The sequence below is a fragment of the Apodemus sylvaticus genome, chromosome 2 (genome assembly GCF_947179515.1).
Source record: "Apodemus sylvaticus chromosome 2, mApoSyl1.1, whole genome shotgun sequence".
Classification (NCBI taxonomy): Eukaryota; Metazoa; Chordata; class Mammalia; order Rodentia; family Muridae; genus Apodemus; species Apodemus sylvaticus.
In genome coordinates, this window is record NC_067473.1 from 145,837,492 (window position 1) to 145,859,870 (window position 22,379).

A 22,379-nucleotide genomic window follows, 5' to 3' on the forward strand; every position below is an offset into this window, starting at 1 on the left:
CAGCTACCAGGCAAGTTCTTAACATGGTAACATCATCAGATGTCACAGTAAAACCACATTTACCAAGGCTAAAGCAAAGGGCCAGAAGAGTGTGGCCACCATAGGGCCATGGTAAGAGCATGGATGGAGAGCAAGATCAGGAGGAGGTGATGAGGCAGGACCACCAATTCATTCCACTATGGAACAAAAACAGAATCGTCACCCATACGTCATCATTCATCTAATTATTCGCTAGAAATCCAGGTCATTTTTAGCATATTCTTCTTCCAGAAGGCTATCCTAGGTGAGGTGGCATAAGGCAACCACATGTAATAAACATTAAATTACCACGGGGCAGAGGAAAGCCTGCCCATCCTTCCATCTTTATTCTGGCCCAACTGTAAGGATGGCTCACTGAACCAGAACAGACAGCATCAAAGGAACAAGTGCTTCCCTAGTTACCCAGTCAGGATATACCCAAAATGTGATGCATGAAGTCTACAGAGCACAGCTTCCTCCTAAGAGCTGCCCAGGATCCCGAGAGTGCACTGAGAGCTTTATGATGTGTGAAGAAGGGAGACTTAAGCTGGACCTGTAATGACAACTTGTGTCTTATGGGCCAAGTGGGGCATCCCAGAAGTGCATGGGCTGAGCTAGCACTCGGTGGCTCAGAACAGCTCATTGACTATTCCAGGGTTGTAAGTCATAAGGCTGGAGGCTGACAGATTGTGTTGCTGGTAGTTGGGATCTAACCTGGGTTTGGTTGTAGCTTTGGGATAATGGTGGGATGGGCCCTCTCTTAGGTCCAGGTTTGTCTTGGGTGCCTCAGTTAGAATGGGACTTGTTTTCTTCCTGAGCCTCCTGACTAAGGAGGAAGCCAGTTCCCGTGCCACCGACAGAAAGGGAAGGCACTGAAGCTTAGAACCATCAAAGCAAGCCCATGATGGAGTCCTGCTGTTAGGTTTCTGCAGAGACATCTAGAAAATTCCATGGCTTCAGGAAGGGAGAGAGACTGGAGCTCCTAATGCAATATATTAGGAAAACAGCTGTTGGTATCAGTGAAACAGGGTTTTACAGAAAACTGTGAGCTCAGACTGTGTGCTTCGGAAATTCTGTCCCGGACTCTTGGGACTGAGAGGTTGCCTTAGGGGATCTCTGCATCACTGATGACAGCTCAGAGTCCACACCTGCACCTCCTGATGCAGATTAACCTGTCGGTGAGTGTAGGTCAGTCACTCTGCTTTCAGAATCTTTGCTGCCATATCTCTCTAGTCCTGTAGCTCTTGGCTTCACAGCTGCATCCACATTCAAGTCCTGCTCATTTCCCAAGGTTCCTGGGTTCTTGGTTCTCAACGTGAGGAGCTGTGAGCATAGGTAGAAGCTGGGGTAACATTAGCTCTCTGCAGATGGGGCTCTGCAGTGTGTGTTCCGGTGCCTCTTCCAACCCAATCCTAGGTCCAGCCCTCAAGGGCAGGAGCCTCTCCTTATCACTCCCCTTTCCCTCTCTCCCCTCCCCCCACTAAGCTACCAGCCACACTGGACTAAATCTAGTAATTTATGATGTAGCTAGCCTCATAATTGTCTGGTGATCCTCTGGCCTCTATGTAAACAGTAATCTTTTTACTTTATCTCTTGTTCCCCACCCCATTCCCCACCCTTACCCCACCCCTACCCCCTCCTGCCGATAAGGCACATCTTGTGTCATACTGCATGCCAGCAGTAATGGCTAAAGTTGACTGCTTAACTCACCAGGATCTAGAAACACCTAGGAGACAAGCTCCCAGGGCCTCCCTGTGAGGGGTTTTCTAGACCCAGCTAGGGTAGGCAGGCCTTCGACAGGAGGATAAGGATAAGTCAAGCTGCGCACCAGCCCCGTCTCTCTGCTCCCTGACTTCCCTTGCCGCTTGACCAGTTTTGCCTCATGCTCTGATTTTCCCACCATGGAGGATTGCACCTTCAAAATGTGAGCCAAAATAAATCGCCTTGGACAGATTATTTTGTCATGGTGACAAGAGAAAAGGATCAGTTCAGAGAACTCAGTCCCTGCAGCTAACCCTGACGAGCTTCGCAGGAAGGGAAGTGCTTCACTTCTTTAGTGCTGAAGGCTTTCCCAGGGCCCTAGGGTAACAAGCTCATCTTCCACCATGAAGATGGTGGAATCAATCTCTAACTTTGGATGCTATTATTCAGAGAACAGATTGAATCTTACTCACCACGTGCAACGAGTCGAGTTGAAATGGATTCCTGTCCTGTTATTTTCTATGAAGTACCAGTGATCACCAGAGAGAAAGAAAATATTGATCTTATAAGGCCTGTGAGAAACCTAGCTTTGATCTAAAAGGGAATCTTGGAAGATCAGAAGGCCAGAGAAGTTGGTGTCAAGGTCAACAGATTAGTTTCTCTGGTAGGAAAGAAGAGCCGTTGAAGGCTGTCAGCAAGAGCAAGACACTGCGGCCTTCCTCTTCCTCACCTTCCTCCTCACATAGCCAAGACCTGTCATCCTCAAGTCACTCTGAGGTGTGGAGGGATGTGAACCCTTTGACGGATGGATCCTGAAGCAATGAGGTGACAGTAGCTTGGGTTTCTGTTGCTGTGACAAATGCCACGACAGAGTGCAACTTGGGCTGGAAAGGATGCATTTCATTGCACAGTTCCCTGTCCTTCGCTGAGGGAAGCTGGGCAGGAACTCAAGGCAGGAACCTGGAGGCAGGAACTGAAGCAGAAGCCACAGAGCTAACTGGCTTACTCAGTCTGCTTTCTTATCTAACCTAGGACTACCAGCCTAGGGGTAGCATTGCCCAACAGCAAGCTGGACCTTCCCACCTCAATCATAAATGAAGAAAATGTACCACAGGCTTGCCCACAGGGCATTCTGCTGGAGCTATTGTCTCATTTGAGGTTTGTGTTCAATTGACAATCTCCACAGCCAGCAGAGACTGAGGCATGAAGTCAGACCTTCCCCTGAGCAACCTGTAGGAACTGAGCATTCTACTACCTGGACAGAGGGCTGTGGGAACCATCAGCATTTAGTTCAGTGGTTTGAGGCCTGGGAAAGAGCAGATCAGAACAAGCAATCAGGACGGTGGGGGGCGGGGTAAGGAGGTGGTGGCACAAACACCCGGTGAGTGGGAACTTCAGGGAGTGTGCAAGGTATACAAATCCGCATAGAGCTCAAGCAGGCTGTGGTAGAGATGCCCAACTACCAGGATTTGTAGCCTGGTCCTCAGAGACTAATCCAGCACTCGACTTAATCTTTAAAGAAATGCTGTGAACCAGGGAGAAGGGCATCTAGGTTGTGTCTAAGGGCCACAGGGCAGGGACTTAGGAGCCCTGGGACCAGAGGATCCCAGGCAAACCAGGCAGTCTGCTCTGGGGGTATGCAAGGAGCACAGACCTGCCCATATCTGCAGTGGCCCCAGCCTCTCCTTCATCCTCTGTCAGTCAGTCAGCTTTTCCGAGCTCAGAGAACCGCCTTACAATGTGGCTCTGGCACCGGCTTCTCCAGGCCCCTGAGCTTTGGACTCAGGCTGTCGTGTGTCATAGGGACATCGAAGGCTTACCTCAGGATGGCAGGAGAGACAAACCTGAGGATGGTGGGCTCCCATATTCCTGTCAAATATATGCCCCCAATAACCTGAAGACCCTCCTGTAAGGCTCTACCTCTTAAAGGTTCCACCATCAGGGGCACCACAGGCAGGGACAGCTGTCAACTCACAAGAGTCATGCAAACCACGCAACTCCATCTCTATCCATAACCCCGAGTTCAGCCTGGTCCTGGATGTGAAATCCAGGGCTCCGCACACAAACAGCAAACACTATTTTACTTAGCTATATCCTTGGCCTTATATCTACAAATACTTTCTAGGTACATGTTGTACAGCATGCTTTGCTAAGTCGTCTGCCATTGTCTTAGGATACTGTATGCTGTTTGTACCACTGAGAGGAGGGGCATATGGAGTCAGGTATGCATATGTGTGTCTTCATACTGCAAGGTGCACGGTCATTGACAGTCTCCACTGTAGGAAAACTTTATCAGTATCTTGTCATTTAACCTTTCACCCAAATCAACCAACAAACGATACAAACCTAAGAAGGCAGTGCTGGAAGCATCTTTTGCAGAACAGCAAACTGAGAAACTGTGGTATCAGGAACCTGGCCAAAGTCACACAGCTAATGTAGGTGAAGCAGGACATTCGGCTTAGAGCTGCCTGCTCCTGCCTCTGGATGTCCGTACTCAATGCTGTACTGTTGAGACTCGGGTGTGTGTAGAGCAGGGATCGCGGGTGGAATGAGACCTCCCGAGTAGAGGGTACCGGGCATGGGGTTGGGGTTAAGGCCCAGCTACCATCACCTGGGAGCTGCAAAAGGACTTTCCATCTCATGCCCCAGTCGTACTCTCACCAGCCCCCTGCAATTGAACCCTACCCACACAGCTGTTCGCCCTTCAAAAGTTAGAGCTGCCCTTCTACCTCTGAGTAGAGATGGGAAAACTGAGGCCCAAGCTTTGAAAGGTCACAGAGACAGGGTAGAAGATAAGGTTTCCCAGCAATCATATAGCCTTGTGCCAGGATAGAGGACTCTGCGGTTACCTGCACTCAGTGAGCCAGGGCAAAGCCTGTGCCCTGAGTTAGCCAGGTGCGGTGCGCGCAAGGTCAGGTATTATGGGAGGCGCTGGGTGCACAAGGTCAAGTCGCAGGACTTGCAGCACCCCTACCATGCCTGGGTTCAGGCTGGCGGGAGGTGGCCTGGGCACCGCGTCCCCGTCCCGTGCGGTCCGGCCCGGGCGGCTCCCTCGGCTCCACCCCCGGCTCCCCCGCCCGCCGCCTCTCGAGCCTCTCAAAAGCCCGGGCGCCCGGGGCGGCGGCTCAGAGCCGGGGCCGGCGCACGAGGCGGCAGGGCGGCCATGACTGCGGAGCAAGCGCTGCCCCTGGGCAACGGGAAGGCGGCCGAGGAGGCGCGGGGGTCCGAGGCGCAGGGCAGCGGCGGCGGGGGCGCGGCGGGGACGCGCGAGGCGCGCGACAAGGCTGTCCATGAGCGCGGCCACTGGAACAACAAGGTGGAGTTCGTGTTGAGCGTAGCGGGAGAGATCATCGGGCTGGGCAACGTGTGGCGCTTCCCCTACCTGTGCTACAAGAACGGCGGAGGTGAGTGCGGCGGGGATGGCGGGGAACGCGGGGGTGACATCTGGGGTGGGGTGACACCTCTTGTGCAGGGCCCCGATCTCCCCCCTGCCTCCCAGTCCCCAGGGGCTAAGGGACTGCGCGGGGCCCACCTGTTTCTCTGCGCCTGCGTGCACAGAGCCCGCTTCGCACCTGAGCGCGCCACCACCTGCCACCTGCCACCGGGGCCCAGAGCAGCGGCTGTCACCTGTGTGAGGGACAGACCTGGTCCAGGTGCTTTGCTTTCAGGAATCTCTCGCTGTAGTCTTAGGCAGAAGCCTGTTATTTAGCCTCGGAGTCTCCCTGTCCTCCCAGGAAAAGACTGATCTGAGCAATCTTTTAGAAAGGGAGGTCATGGCGTGAGCCATGTCTTGTAATTTTTTAAATTGCCGCACAGTCAGTCACCTTGGAAGGCAGTGCTTTTATGGATCTCAAAGACGGTGGGGCTAAGCGTCTAAGAAGCTCTCCATTTTACTATTGCTGAGGGTGAGATTCGCCTCCAAAGGCTTTCAGTGCAGGATCGACCTGACCCCTGCGGAGAACTTTTAGACGAGCTTTGGTGCATGCTCTCCTCTGTAGTGTTTTAAATTTGCTCTTCAGGCCCTTTCTAGGGAAAGTATTTTAGGCCTCTCTGGAGGAAAAACTGGCACCAAGCAGTTTCTTTTACTGGGCTCAGACTCACCCACAACTGCAACCACCCCGATGTGTGTGTGAGACGGGGGAAGACCAGCGTCCCTTCCAATGGCAGCATCACGGAGTGCCATTGGGAAGAACTGAAGCTGTGGCCCCCTTCTCTCCCAGCTCAGAGTGGTACCCAGACCCCCTTAACGCCCCCCCCCCAAACTCCCACACCCCTCCTATCACAGTAGGATGGCAGGGTAGCAAGGGGTCCCATGAAAACCTGTGGTGGCGCGGTTCCTCTCAGAAAAGGCCTGTGTTGGCATTTCCCCTCCTCCCTGTCCTACCCCTGATCTTCAAGAAAAATCTTCAAACCCTAAAAAGGTGACAGAGAAGCTGGTTGGCAGGGACAATGCAGGGCTTCCTGTACAAACAGCCCAGGGGCCTGCGAACCACACTGCCTGGCTCAGGTCTTTTCTTTGGGGACATTCACCCTGAAGGCACAGGCTGCTCCAGGCCTGCCCTGCACTGGTAATGAAGTGGCCAGTGATGTCCGTGGCTTGGCAAGGGGAGACAGCTGGCTGCAGACTTGGAGACCCAAAATGCACCCTGTGCCCTCAGGCAGGCCTTGCCTCATTCACTGTGCGGACAGGGCCTTTAGAAGCTGCCGTCTGCGCTTAGGAAGCTGTACCTTTAAGGTAGTTTGGGGCAGAAACTATTTTAACATCTTTATTCATCTAGGAAATGTTAGGCCTAACTAAGAAGCATTCTGCAAAATAGAAAATGATAAATGGGGTTAATCAGGAATTCTGTTACAAATTGTTTTTGAGGTTGTAGTGAGTAAAGTTGAAACGTGACTCATTGTTGGTTCTTTACACTTTGATTTGCCAAAAGCCTCCATCCGTGCAGACACCCTGGCTTGGTCGAGTTAGTTATTTTAAGAATTACAGTACTAGCTTTGCGAGTGCACAGGCCAGCTGGCTTTCTCCCCAGTGTCATCTGTTGGGTTCATGGAGGCCCACAGGTGAATTACAAGCTCTTAAGGGAACCACTTCAGCTTTTTAATCAAATAGATTTGGAGTCAGGCCTCAGATGCCATTCGCCCTGTAATATAAGTTTCTGCCTTCAGTCTAGCTGGGCTGTGGTTTTCCTCTAAAAATAACATGTCCACAAGGCCAGACTTGTAGATCCCACAATAATTGAAAGTATCTCACTCACAGGGGAAAAAAAAATCTTAAATTAGTTCCTTGCCCAGAAAAGATTTAAGACCTTTCAAAGCCTATCTACTGATAGGCCCGCACTATCAGGATTGATCAAGGTTGTTGCTGTTAATCCGGTGGGTAAAGAGGCTTCATTTAGCAAAAGCAATTTCAGGTAAAACCTCCATTCGTAACATCAGATGGAGAATACTGTGTTTTCATGCTTGGTTATTAGACAAGAGAAAGAAAATGAGGGATTTGGGGGTGGGGAGGGCTTCCCCATCTGTGCCTAGGAGCAACGCTAACTTCCTTTCGTTTATTTCGTAGAAAGGACTGGGCCATGGGTATTGTGCCTAGCACAGTCCTTACCCAGGCTGACCCTAAGCCAGCTTTGAAGGGGGGATTCTTGCTACAAATTTCTTAGTGCTCCCCATCCATACCTGGGTCATATGTGCAGGGACATTTAACCCTTGGAAGCCCAGTGCTTCTCATTGTATGATTCTCTGAAAAGGTTTTTTCTTCTTCTTCATGAGGAAAATCTTTTTATGGAGAGATACTACAAGAAAATAATGAGGGGTCGCTTCCTTCGCTCACCCCTGTGGGATTAGCTTGGAGTTGGGAAGGGAACGGCCCTTAGGATGGGGACGAGCTTCATCTGTGCTGGAGGGTAGGATGGGGCTGGAGAGACGGCTCAGCTGGTGCAGTGCTTTCTCTTCAGGCATGATGGTTGGGTTTGAATCCTCAGCTCCCACATTAAAAGCCATGTGTGGTAGGTAGTCCACACCTGCCATTTTAGCACCAGGGAGGTAGAGACAGGAGGATACCTGGAGCTCACTGGCCAGCTAGTCTTGCTGAATTAGTGAGCCTCGAGTTTATTGTAAGACCTTGTACCAAACATGGGGGCAAGGTTATAGAGGAAGACATTGACCTCTGGTCCCTATATACATGTGCACAGACGTGTATGCCTACACACTCACAGAAAGTAAATCTCTCTCTTTCCCTTGCACATACACACACACACACACACACACACACGTGTTGTTGTTTTGTTTAACAAAACACTTTTTTTCAAAAATTCTTATTTTAGTCACACAGTCATCCTGGGAAAAGGTCAATGGCATTATTAATTATTAATTATTAAAACTCACTTTACAGTTGGAGAAGTCAAGGCCCAGAGAGAGGAGGGAGAATTGCTTAAGGAAAAAGGTGGCAGAGAGCACAAAACCCCCGCCCATGTTTTTTGGCTATGGCCTTTCCAGCCAAATTGGAATTTCAGCTGGAAGAGAGCCTTGTGCCACCCTGGGGTAGATGCCCACAGATTAGGACTGGTGCTCCTGGAGAAAAGCAGGGTAGTTTCATATTACCCCTCTGCACCCTCACAGGGGCATTCCTGATTCCTTACGTGGTGTTTTTCATCTGCTGTGGAATCCCGGTCTTCTTCCTGGAAACAGCTCTGGGGCAGTTCACAAGTGAGGGCGGCATCACATGCTGGAGGAGAGTCTGCCCTTTATTTGAAGGTAAGCATTGATTTCTTCAGCAAAGCGAAGTTTGCTTCATTGATGCCAAGTTGCCAGGAGCGGCTGAAGGCTGTTCCCAAGGACAGAGACCCCAGCTACTCTTTTCTGTTGGTCCGCACAGGCATTGGCTATGCAACGCAGGTGATCGAGGCGCACCTCAATGTCTACTACATCATCATCCTGGCGTGGGCCATCTTCTACCTAAGCAATTGCTTCACCACCGAGCTCCCCTGGGCCACCTGTGGGCACGAGTGGAACACAGGTATGGTCTCCAAGCTGGGCCTCTCCTGGTCCTGTGGAGGGATCTGGGGTTGGTGGTGCTCCCTGAGTTCAGTTTCCTGGGAGTGGCCTCTGGAACAATGGTCACCTGACCAGAGTGTATTCAGCAGCTAGGAATAAGGCTAAGCCATGGAGACAGAGTTAAGGTCTGACCCAAGCACTGGACTGGTAGCGCTTGGAGTCCTCCAGTCCTGCCTCTCTGAGTGGTTCATCTTCCATAGTAAGATGCAGGTGTTTAAAGGAAGGGCAGTTAAGAAGTTTGCATTTATAGTAGTGAACACAAACTCGAAAATGCATTTGGTTGCCAGAATTTGAATGTCAGATGACATTGTGTGGAACTCCTGATTTCTAGTTTCTATCGTTTAACATTTATTTATTCTTATTATATATGTGTGAATGTTTGCTTGTATGTGACCATATCCGTGCAGTACCTAACTTTTCCTTAAACACTACATCTCTGGAAACCTCTCTACTTGACATCAACAGCCACAACCATGACTGGGAAGCAGCAAATGCTTACAGATGGCACAGTTGGCAGCACCACACCCAAGTTACTTGGTTTGCTTTACCTGTTCAAACCAGCTAAATGTTTAAGGGCAGCAACATTCACACACACACACACACACACACACACACAGTAGAAAGTCTTGTAGGTCATCTTTGACTTAGATACAATCTGTCATCCTATCATGCCTTCTTTGGCAATCTAAAGAAGGAGAATACCTGTCCCACCCCTTTCTGAGATTTCTGTGCTCACAGCAGGCATCACCAATGGATTGTAGCACTCTTTCTTCCTGAGACAAGCTTTGGCTTCTGAGCCCTTCTCAGAGGTACTGCCTTTTGACTGGAATTGGGACACATTCTTTGACCTAGTCATCTATGTTAGTGTCTATGGTTAGTTGTTTCTGGGAGGAAGCTGTCACTCCCAGAGTGGAGATGCAGTGAGCCTGGGCACTCACTGTACTGGTCACTGAGAGAAGCAGCAGCCATGACAGATCTAGAAAGCTCAGCAGTCAAGTTTCCAGGTCTCTGTGTCTTTGCCTCACCTGCCTTCAGTCACTTCTATGATAATTGTCAATTCTCTTCAGGCCCAAGATTCAGTCAGCTGTCCTTTGGCAAGGGACCTCAAGGAGATGTTTATCAAACTAAAATTCAGGAATATATTCTTGGAGTCCAGACTATTAGTGTGTTAAGGAAACTACAAACCTGTACATTCCCCGAATCTCCACATAGCCACCGCCATCAAGGGCTTTTGGGAGATTCTGTGGCTTGAATCTGTTTTTATAATTTATAATTCAATATTTAATTTTTAAATCATGTGTCAACAAGACATATGTGGTTCAGTGGCTCAACAATTGCTTAGCATACATTAGGCCCTGGGTTCTATCCCCAGCACTGAAAAAGAACAGAAGTAAGGAAGGATAGATGGACGAACGGACAGACAGATATGTTGGAATGAGCTGAGGCATGCTGTAAGTGGGAAGGGCTTGCAGAAGACAGAGCTGGGAAAATAAAGGGGCTGTGCAGGCTAATTTCACAGACCCTGCCTCTTGGCTGTGGGTCTGCTTTTCTATTAGAAAAGCAGTTTATTATCACCACATGGAATTATTCTGTGCATTGTGGGAAGGTATGGTATTGTTTAACTTTGTGTCAGTTCCCCAGTTGAGTTGGTATTTCATTTATAAGTTAATTCATGCATCTTTAGGATAGAGTCTCATGTAGCCCAGGATGGACCTGGAGCTCTTGCTCCTCTTGCCCCCACTATCCAGGTGCTGGGATTATGGGTGTGCACAAGGCAGCTTTAACTTGTGTTATACTTGATCTTAGATCAAGTGCTGAGACTCAATTGACTTACCATAATTTTAATTTCTTATTTATCTGTGAGAATACTCACACAGGTTTATAACCGTTTATTTTTATATAATCAATCTTAATGCAAATGACAGGTCAATTTTAAATAGTTGAGGGAGTGTGTGTGTGTGTCTGCCTTTCTGTCTGCCTGGTTGTCTTATTGTATTCTGTTAGGGTTTAATTTGCTAGCATTGAGACATGGACTTGCTCTGTGGCCCAGGTTGACATCCATCTGTCCATCAGCATCTGCCTCCCAAGTATTGGGAATCCAGGTGTGACCACCACATCCAGCAGAGTTTGTTTTTCCTCGTAAGAAAGATATTAAGCAGCATCCATTTTAGAGTCTGAAAAATGCCAAGGACACCATCATTACAGAAACAGGCCAGGGTATATCCAGTCAGTTTGCTGACAACGTTGGGTTCTAGACTTCTGTGTAGACTCTCTGAGCACCCAGACCCACCTGCTTTCAGCATAAGCCAGCAGTAGTCCCTGAGGAATGAGAATCTATCCCCAGTGGAGCACACACCTTCCTGGCTTGTGATCCCCTTCCTATAGAGCCCATGACGTCATCACTTGCAGTGCCTAGTATGTTCCTGCCTGAATGGCAGGTGCAGCTGGGGGTTCATCTGAGTGAGAAGGCACTGGCAGATGTAGCAGCACCTTCTCCTCACTGGAGCTGAATGAATGTCTAGGTCCTAAGGCAGCCGATGTAGGAGGCGGTGCTCCAGGGAGCCTGCAGCCCAGTGGCTCACACAGCCATGTCTGCCGGTGCAGGGTCAAGTCAATGGCAGCCAGCAGCAGAACCCTGGCTGGAGTTAGGCTTGTTTCTGTGTTTAGCAGGCTGTAGGCTTCATAGAGGTGGGGGAGGGTTCTGTGGGGCTTCAGCTGTTCTTTATATCCTTGGCTTCTTTCTTTTCATAGTCAAGAAAGTTAGAGAAGGTGATTCCTTGGAGGGTCTTGGGGTTCTCATGTAGAATTCAGGAGAGGGAAGTCAAGGAAGGCTTCCTGGAGAAGGAGGCAGCTCAGGATTGCTCTGGACCTGGACACTAGGATGCTTCTGCTGCAGAGTTCCTTGGCAATCACATTTTTGATAAGAGAGTGCTCAATAACCAACTTTTCTGATTCATTGGCGTGAGGGAAGGGATAAGAATAAGGCTTCTTATGGGTGTCCTGCTGGGTCACCCAGCCCTCAGCTCATTGTGAGGCCGTTCCAGTAATCGCCTCTTGCTGTATGGGAATCCCAGCTCCATCAGAGCCCCTGGGGTGTCTATTCTACTCCGTTCTTTCCAGCAAGGCCACTGGGCGCCAGAGATTGATGCCATGGATGGGGGCTAAGCAAAGAAAGACAGGAAAGAGCAGAAGATGGTGCATGTGTGTTTGGGGGGGGGGGAGTAAGGTGGGGGAGGGGCACACAGATTCTGGATGGGAACAGAGTGAGGTTTTGCTCCCACCACATCCTCCTCCTGATAGAACCAGAGCAGGCCACCAGGGAAAGCTGTTGTCAAAGCGTGGATTCCCCTGTGTGTTCTGACCCCCATTTGCCAACACCGCCTGGCAGTGCCATCAGCTCTGTGTGCTCCCTGGGTTCGGCGCCACAAAGGTTAATTTCCTATGTGTTTTGTCTTGTTCCCACTCAGAGAAATGTGTGGAGTTTCAGAAGCTGAACTTCAGCAACTACAGTCATGTGTCCCTGCAGAACGCCACCTCCCCGGTCATGGAGTTCTGGGAGTAAGTGAAGGATCAGCTGGCCTTGTCCTCATCCCTGCCTTCCCATCTCCTCCCACCTCCACCCTGCTCCTGGAAAAGCCTAGGCCCAACTCCCTCCACTCCAAGCTTCTTGGCTCCGTGGCCATCAGACTGCCGTAGAAGCAAGCATGTGTGTGGGTTTTCTGGGGAGTCCCACAGGAGCAGCTAAGAGGAATGCATTCTGGTTCTTTGAAAACATGTCAGCATGCCTGCTTACTAGGGTGGGAAGTGCTTGGTAAAAGGACAGTTTAAAAATTCATTCTGAACAGCGGAGAAGGCAGAGCATGCTTGCCGTGAGCCAAGCTGGGAGTATATTTAGCCTTAGAAAGCAGAAAGCTGGAGGGGGGTGCAAGGGGGGGGGTGGTGTTAGCTAGCTTGCTTTCAGCACCTGAAGTGTGTGAATGGTTTCAAATGTATTTAAGAAGGATGTGAGATCAGAAGGACCCAGGAGGTTGTGAGCACCCCTTATCCCAGAAACTAGCACAATTTTATCAGAGTTCTAAAGCACTGTCACCCTCACAGGGGCTGAGGAATACAGTTGTGTGTAAGCTGCGCACTAGATTTACCCCAGGGAAGCATCACTCTGAGGTGCCTCATGAACCGTACTCGGTAGACGTGTATGATGCAGGACCCACAGAATGTATACGGTGGCTCTGACTCTTACTGTAGAGGGTTCCTCAGACCAGGTGTAGATAGGTGCTTTCTGTAAGCATTCGAGGTCAGACCAAATGCTCTTTGAGCTTTCTCAGTCTGCGGGGACCTGACATCATTGATGAAGTCTCCCCTACTTTGTGGGTAATTATAGCATCATATGAGGATCAAAGGTGGGTTTCTGAGTGATTTTAATTGGCTTTCCAGATACCATTTGTTCTCTTCCCTCTAGAAATCTGGCTGAATTTAGATCTCCTGTCGGTCTTTATATTTATTTGTTATGTTTATGTCTGTGCCGGGAATAGAACAGACACTGCTTTACATATTGTAAACCTTTCTGGGACTAGTATCCAGTTCTCACGTTTTCTTTTTACTATGTTTCTTTTCTCAGTTGTGGTTTCAGCTGAGTCTATATTGACACAAGGATCCAGGCTTCTTCATTCCTACCCACTTCTAAGGGTTGCACTCTATGAGTGGTTACTTTGTATTTACAAGTCTTCTTGGTAGGGTTAGACTGTGGTCCATCTCACCAAGGTTGAACTAATTGAGCTTTCTTGACAGTTTCTAGTCTGTAAACTCACCTTAGTTTGTTGTATGCTACTGTAACAAAATACCTAGGGCTGCGCAACTTATAACAAACAGAGGTTTGTTTCCTATACTTGTACAGTTTGGAAAGTCCAGGGTGGAGAGACTGGTGCCTGACAAGAGCTGGCTGCTGCGCTATCATCGGCTGGCAAGGGAGGAGCAAGGGGTCTAAATCCAGCTTTTCCTTAAGAAATCCCTGTTGGTCCCATGGTAACAATTCAAATCAGTTCCCATAAGCTACTTTTCAATGCATTGGGATTTCACTTTCCAACTCATACTGTAATGGGGGCACATCGACGCCATGGGCAAGGGTGTAACTGCTGGGTTGTGGGGCACGTGTGGCATCCATTTTTAATAGATGATGCAGAGATTGCTCTAATATGCTTCCTGAATATCAGCTTGAACGAATTTCTGCTGGTTTGCTACTTTCTTTCCTTCTTTGTGTGTGTGTGTGTGTGTTTTATTTTGTGTGAAGGTACTTTGCTTGTTTGTATGTCTGTACACCACATACATGCAGTGCCTGTAGTGGCCAGAAGAGGGCGTCAAATCCCCTGAAGCTGGAGTTATAGATCATTGTGAGCTGCCATGTGGGTACTGGGAATCAAAGTCAGGTTGTCTCCAAGAGCAGCACTTAGGCCGTTCCTCTCTCCATCCCCAAGTGAGTACTCCACTTTCTGTGCAGTTCTTCGTCTGAGCAGGGGTTTCTGCTTGTTTCATGTTGTTTTCTCAAGACAGGGTCTTGCTGTGTAACTGTGATTGACCTGAAACTTGCTGCATAGACAACACTAACCTTGAACTTCCAGCAATCCCCCTGCCTCTGCCTCTCAAATACTTGTATTATAGACCTTTCACTGCATTCCAGCCAGATTTTATTTCTCCCAGGTAATGATTGCAAAATGGTATTTTACTATTTTAAATGTGCATTTCCCTGACTGCCAGAGGCGAGCATCTTTTTGTGATTTTGAGGTATCTGTAGAAAGACAAAGCCTCCTGTATTTCTCTGGGTTGTGTTTTCTTACTGACACTCGTTATACTTTTCTTTTTCTAATGTAATTTTCTTCGCTGTAGGATCTTTTCTGAGTGTGTGGCTTTCTCTTCTTAAGGTGTACGGAATTTTCTGTTTTACTGATGCTGTGTGTGCCAGCTTCTCCTTTGTGTCCGGTACAGTTGGCCTCTTATTTAGGATGGCTTTCCTCCCCCAAAGTTGTATGAACAGTTTCTGTATTTTCTCTTGAGAGCATTGAAGTTCAGATTTTCGAGTGTTTAGGAACACTGTGGGTATGTGATATAAGGTAGAAATGTAGCTTTTGTTTTTATGTAAAGGTTCATTTCTCCAGCAGCTGTTACCCATCTGTCCCCCGTTGCAGCAGATTTGCAGTGTCTTCTCATCTGCACACCCAGGCTTTCCTAACGGCACAGGTCTGTTTGGCATTCTTTGCCCACCTAGTTGATCTTTTTGTCTGTCGACCCGTGCTGCTGTTATGACCCTTGACCTAGTCTTGTTTGTTTATTTCCAAAACGATCCTTCTGTTCCAAACACATTTTAGAATCAGCTTATTTAGCCCAAACACCAAGAAATAAATGGAAACAACTTTGTTTAATTTGTGGAGCTTTGGGGTGGAGGTCTATTGGCCTGTTAGCTTGATTTGAAGAAAGTCATCTCTCTCGGACTGAACTTTCAGTTCAATGGTTCAGTTGACTTTCCATTTATTTAGATCTTTTAGATGCCTTTAAGTGTGGCCTTGGAGCATTTAGCTTCCAAACAAATGGCATTTACCTGGTCACAGTCTCAAGAGGAGCCTCTGAAAGGTATTCATGAGGGAGGAGGCTTTGGTTCTGGGTAGGACAGTGAAGTTCTTTCCAGCCACTCTGGGTTGGGGTTCTCTTGAGAAATAAGTGTACAGGAGCTTATTTTGGTTACAAAAGGTATATATATATATATATGTGTGTGTGTGTGTATGTGTGTGTATATATGTATGTGTATACATATATGTGTGTATATGTGTGTGTATATATGTATGTGTATACATATATATGTGTATATGTGTGTATAGACATACATGTGCATATATGTGTGTATACACATACATGTGCATATATGTGTGTGTACACATATGTGCATATATGTGTGTACACATATGTGCATATATGTGTGCATACATATATATGTGCATATATATGTGTGTATATGTGTGCATATATGTGTGTATACATATATGTGCATATATGTGTGTACATATATATGTGCATATATGTGTGTATACATATATATGTGCATATATGTGTGTATACATATATATGTGCATATATGTGTATACATATATATGTGCATATATGTGTGTATACATATGTGTATATATGTGTGTGTATACATATATATGTGCATATATGTGTGTATACATATATATGTGCATATATGTGTGTATACATATATATGTGCATATATGTGTATGTATACTTATATATGTGTATATATGTGTGTGTATACATATATATGTGTATATATGTGTGTATATATATGTATATGTGTATATATGTATACATATATGTGTGTATATATGTGTCTATCTATCTATCTATATCCTACCTGAAACAAGACATGGTATGGTATCTCTATAAGGTAGCATGTGTTTTCCCCACAGACCATTCACTTCTTTTGTACCTTACATGTGACTCTTGTGGGTTTTTAAAATTTTTTTCATTATATTTTTATTCATTTTAAGGGGTCACATGCATTCAACAGTACATTGTGGAGGTCAGAGAACAACTTTGGGAAATGGCTTTCTCTTTCCATCATGTGGGTCTTGGAGACTGAATTCATGTCTCCAGGGTCGATGGCAGCCATGCAGCCGCCTTGCCAGCACAAGTCGCTGTATGTGCAATGTTGTCGCCTACAGCCTGTGCTGTCTGTCAGGCTTAGAAAGGCTCTCTGTGAGCGCTGATAGGATGCATAGGTGCAGGAGGAAGGCAGACAGGTGGTACATGAGAAGGGCGAGGAGGCCCTGGCGGGAGCCCACCCTTCACAAGTTTCCCATTCATGGCATCCACCACATCTAGCGCCGCTGTACCATGTCTTTGCTACACATCAGAATGTCAGCCTTTCCCACTGGTCTGCTCACTGCAGATGAATGGGCACGGAGCGCATCATCTCTTCCGCATCTGTGTTACATGTGAGGTGCTGATTGCTGTGCACTGACAGCACTTCCTCGAGTGTCGTTTGTTAGACCCTAGCAATTCATCTTCACAGAAGAGGGCTTGGAGCACAGAGGTCATGTGAGGGTTCACATCCTGGGAAGATCTGAGAAGAGACAAGACATTGGAGCAGTGCTGATGGCTGTGCCATTGGATGGGACCATCATGTATCTTTGATCAACGCAAGTTCCCAGTCATCTGATAGTCACCTCTCCACAGGGTGCCCTGGACACCATGAATGTCTCCTCCAGCCCCATGTTGGAGAAGGTTTTTCTAGAACATGATTCTTTCTTCTTTGAGACGAGAGTTGATCCTGGACTCTGGGAAGAACATTCTAGTTTTCCACCTGACAGTCCTTGAATGCTGGACCTGTCCCACCACCGTGCCTTCTTCTCTTTCCTGCGTGGCCTGTTCAGTTTGCTACTTGTTCTCAAGTCCCTGTCATCCACACCATGCTTGGTCGAAGCACAGGCTCTGACTGCCTGCTGCTCCATTCACTTCTACAAATGCCTGCCTCTTGCTGTGTGTAAGAAAGACACTGTTCAAGGGAAACATGACAAATGCCAGTCTCTAATACACAAGTACAACAAAGCCACAGATGACCATCTATGCCATCCATGCCAAGTAGCTGCTTCCCTGCCCGCAGCTGGTCTGGCTTCGTATTGCTGAGAGCACCCAGCCCAGCCCACACCAAACCCATTTAAAAATTCCATTTTCCTTTTCAGAATGTATCTCAAATGACTCACTCAGCCAACAAGACAAGCCAGACCCTGCATCTGTCCTGGTTCTGACTCTGGCAGGGGCTTGTAGGGGTGGGACAGCTTGTCTTTCTAATGTCACATTTCAAGATTGGGCCATGGTGGTTTCCCTTAGTTACCGTTATGCTTCAAGCCCATGTGCTTATCTGCATAATGTCTGCATTTCTAAATCCTGAGCCTGCATCCTCTGGTGAGACTGAGCTGACAAGACTAGATAGGCCGTGTGCTCACTTTCCTTTCTCAATCTCCTCATTCTCCCTGACCCAGAGTTTCATGAGCAACCGAGACTCAGGGTGTGTGCAATTACACTCACTCTGCATGCCCATGTGAGGAACATGTCCTGGCACTTACTGTGTGCTGGGCTGCAGCTAGGCTCTGACGGGTTTCACCTCTGTGTTTTGTTTTGTTTTGTTTTTTTAATTCAGGACCCAGCCTTGTCTGTCTGGATTATCTTTACTGCAGGTTTGTTTCTTTTGTAGTTTTAAAAGGCCCACGGATATCTTAATTCATCATCTTTGGATAGAAATCAAGGCTCAGAGGAACAAGCCTGCTTCTTACTGTGAGACTGGGCATTTCCTTTGCTGCCTCTGCCCCTCCTTATTTTATTCTTCCTCCTCCTCTTCTTCCTTCCACCTCCTCCCTCTTTTTCCATTCTCCTCCTCCCTCCTCCTTCTTCCTTTCTCCCTCCTCCCTTTTCCTCTGACCTCCCTCCTCTTCCTCCTCCTCTTTATTGGTCTCCCTCCCTGTTTTCTTTCTGTCTCCTTTCTTCCTCTTCATTCTCTGCCCCCCACCTCTGCTCTGCTCCTTCCCCCATTCCCATCCTCTTCTCTTCCTTTCCTCCTCCAGTTGCTGCCTTTCATCCTGGCCCATATGTGCCCTGGCCTGTCCCAGGGTCACCCCCCTGGCTCTTTGCCCTCCCTTTGCCTGTGTCTGGTTCTGTGTTTTCACTGTCTTAATTCAGATGTCAACACCCTCTGGAGAGGCACAAGGGATGGTGCCAGCTCCCTCGGCTTTCTCTCTGCATAGCTCCTTCCTGAAACCCTGTGTCTGTGAACCGGCTCGTTCTCCTTCATCTTCAGTGTAGTCCAAGCCCCATGCTAGCTCAGCCTGTGTTCTTTGTTCACTGTTGGCTCACCAGCACATTTGAGATGCTTTGAAAATAGTGTCAGAAATCCATGAATGGAATAGTGAGTGAACGGACGCACGCAGGCTGCATAGCCCCTTCCGCTTTGGCTGGAAGTTGGAAGTGGATAATTCCACCTGGCAACACTGGAGGTGATGACACCTCCCTCCACTGAGCTGTGTGGACAGGCCTGCTACACAGGTAGAAGGTTTGTGAGCAGGTCCTCTGCCTGTGAAATGGAGACTTGTGCTAGTTGGTGTTCCCTGCTGTGACAAGACACCCCAGGTAAAGAGCTCCAAGGAGAAGTGTCTGTGACTCTCCTGGTTTGACAAGTCTCAGTCTTTGCTCATTTGGTCCAGTCTGGGTCCATGTCAGCAGAGTGCAACATGCTGGGCGCAAGTGACAGAGTGACAGAGGAGGAGGTGGCTCACCTTACGGTGGCCGGGAAGTGGATGGAGATTGGAAGGGGACTGGGTTCCAGTGTCAGCCTCTTGCATATGTCTCGGTGTTCTGGCCTCCTCCTAGGCTCAGCCTCCTAAGGGTCCCATGGCTTCCCCTTGGTGCCATCACTAGACATTCAGTCTTTACAGGGGCATCTAAGATCCAAACCATCAGGCAGACTCTGCCTGTTCCCTGTCTTACTGGCCTGCCTGGGTAGCTGTGAGGAGGCTTGAGGGACATGAGGCCCTGCCTGGCTGTAAGCAGACACACAGGTTAGCTCCTGTTTATTGAGTATCCTAGTCAGAGTTTCTGTTGCTGTGATGAACCACCATGATCAAAAGCCAGTTGTAATTGGCTTATCCTTACTTCCACATCATAATCCATTCTTGAAGGACGTCAGGACAGGAACTCACGCAGGGCAGGAACCTGGAGGAAAGAACTGGCGCAGAGGCTGTGGAGGGGGGCTGGTGGCTGGTTTGTGCCTTGTGGCCTTTTCACACTGCTTTCTTTCTTTTTTTTTTAATTTTTTTTATTGAATATATTCTACATTTACATTTCAAATGTTATACCCTTTCCTTGTTTCCCCCCTCACAGAAAATCCCCAACCCATCCTCCCACCTCCTGCCCCTCCACCCAACCCACTCCCACCTACCCCCCTCGATTTCTCCACACTGAGGTATCTTTTCTTTAAAAAATTGAATATCATCTTCATTTACATTGCCATGGTAAAACCTTTCCCAATTTCCCTCCTCCCCAAAGACCCCCAACTCCTCCTCCCTCCCCCTGCCTCCACATATTTGCCCCTCCATCCAACATACTCTCACCCCCCCTTGGTTTCCCTTCATTAGAGCCTCTATTGAGCCTTCACCTGACCAAGGACCACTCATCCCACTGATGCCCAACAAGGCCTTCCTCTGCCACATTTTTGACTGGAAGCATGTGTGCCCCTTGGTTGATGGTTCAGTCCCTGGGAGTCTTGGGGTGCCTGGGTCATTGTCCTTCCCATGGGGCTGTAAGCCCCTTCAGCTCTTCTGGACCACCCTCCAGCTCCTCCATTGGGGACCCATGCCCACTCCAATAGCACCCAGGACACCTGGCATCACCCAGAGTGGAGTGGACCCTTCCAGGCTTGCCTGCAGCCTTACGGAGACATTCTCTCAACTGTGGTTTCTATTTCAAATGTCAGGCACACTGAGCCACAGTGTTCCTTCTGCTCACCTCTGCTGAGGCAGAGTAGTGGCTGGGACTGAGCTGTCACAGCCTCTGCACGCAGCCTGTGACCTGAAGAAGCCTTTGTATCATGCCCCTACTTCAGGGACAGAAGGACCCCAGACCATTGCTCTAGGTCTAAACACTGTGGTACATGTGCTTCCTGACCCTGATCGGCCCCAACCCATCACCCTGCATGTGGCTAAAGAATAGATCTCAGTGGCAGGTGCTGTGACCTGGCTGGAGTCACTTTCTTTTCCCATGAAGGTTGTGCCCCTGGGCAACTTGGGTGGCCTCTGGAGGTCTATGTGTGTGTGCTCCTCAGAACATAGCTGAATGTGTCACATTAGTGTCAAATGAGACAGTGTTTGGAGAACACCTGGCTCGTGGTGCATGCTCAACAAACAGTTTTAACCTTGTCTGAACTTCTCCTGGGGACGCTTGCAACAAGTACCAGAGACATGAGAAACAGTAGAGGAATGCAGGAAGTGAGAGGGCGGGACTTCCTGAAGTACTTGACAAAAACCTGTGGGATGCTTGCACAGCCAAGAAGAGGGAGACTGCCTATCCAGCTCAGGGGACAGGCTCTGTGAAGGTGCAGGGGCTGACCCAAGCTGGGCTTGAAAGGATGAATAGAAGTCCACATGGCTGACTGTAGAGCTAGGAGAAGGGACTTACAGAGACTGGAGCACAGACACTGCTCACGCATCACACGTAGAGCTTGTGGACTCTAGACACAATGCTATAGTGTGCATGGAGAGAGGCTGAGGTGGCAGGGACGTGCATCTGTTCACTTACAATAGTTACCCCCTCACCTGTGGTCAGCTGACCAAAAATGTTAAGTGGAAAATTCTAGAAATAAACGAATTGGTATTCCTGTGTTTTAAATTTCACTCTGTTCAAAGTAGTAAGATGAAATCTTGTACTTCTGGGTGAAATGTCATTTGTCCTGCAGTGAGAGGGAGAGAGAGTGGAAGCGGGGAGAGGGAGGGGGAGGGGAGGGAGATGCACAGTGTCTTTATAGCTTTCTGCCTGCCAGGCACTCAGAGCATCTTGGACAGGTGCTGTGGTATCAAGCTGCTGTGTTCAGGTGACTTTTATATTGTTTAGTAACAGCCCACGTACACAAGAGGAATACTGGAATTTCAGATGTGCCAACGAGGAGTCAGCAAATGCTTTAAGGAAAAATTAATTTCTCTCTCTTTCCACACTTCTTTCCCTGTCTCCTTCCCCTCTCCCTATTCTACCAATCCCCTTCCCCCCGCCCCTCTGTGTGTGTACGTGTATGCTGGGAACAGTTTCTTTAGCTTAGAATGGCCTCAGATTTCTTATTTCTTAGAATCTGTTGACTTTCTAGTTGACTTGGAATTCACAGTCTTCCAGCTTCCACTTCCCAAAGGGCAAAATATGCACTCAGGTGGCCGAGACCTTTGCAATTTCTCCCTACGCTTACTTTACAAGCTAGACTTTAGTGCACATTTAGATGTATAGGGAAAGCATGGCATATGTAAGGGACTCATATTGTGTGGTATCGGACAGCCACTGGGCGTTTGAAACTTCTGTTCTCTAGCTAGGAGGGAGCTGCCATACACATTGCCTCTGGGTAAAGGGAACTGCTATGCATGTCTTTCAAGAGAACTTGCTCTGGCCAGGTGTCATGGAGGGCCTGAGGTACATTAGGAACAGAACCATTGAGAGAGTGCCTATGTCAGTCAGGGTCCATCCTCTTAAGGAAAACGCCAGCAGGCTAACAGACTTGAGAGGGTTGGAGTCAGGTAGACTTTGATGGGATGCATTTGAGCAGGGACCTGGGAGGAATGGAAAAGTAGCCTTATATGTCAGGGACAAGTTCTGAGGGCAGAGGAGCGGTGCAGGATGTGACCCCCACTGTGGAGGACATGTATGTGTTCTGGGACATACATGTAAGGTGGAACTTTCCTGATACACTTGACAGAGACTCCATCTTAGTCAGCTTTCTATTGCTATAATAAAGAGCAGGACTAAAAGCAACCCTGGGAGGAAAGGGTGTGTTCAGATTACCTTTCCCGATCATAGTCCTTCACTGAGGAGGT

At 48.4% G+C, this 22,379-nt stretch overlaps 1 protein-coding gene across 1 annotated transcript in view; it reads left to right on the forward strand.

Annotated features, from left to right (window-relative positions):
- The first annotated feature begins 4,882 nt into the window (after window positions 1-4,882).
- The window catches only part of Slc6a11 (solute carrier family 6 member 11), a 119,238-nt gene continuing 101,741 nt past the window's right edge, over window positions 4,883-22,379 (forward strand). The window contains exons 1-4 of the mRNA XM_052172636.1: window positions 4,883-5,123; window positions 8,338-8,472; window positions 8,594-8,734; window positions 12,240-12,330. Coding sequence (XP_052028596.1) covers window positions 4,883-5,123; window positions 8,338-8,472; window positions 8,594-8,734; window positions 12,240-12,330 — 608 coding nt within the window. The remainder of the gene's footprint in view (window positions 5,124-8,337; window positions 8,473-8,593; window positions 8,735-12,239; window positions 12,331-22,379) is intronic.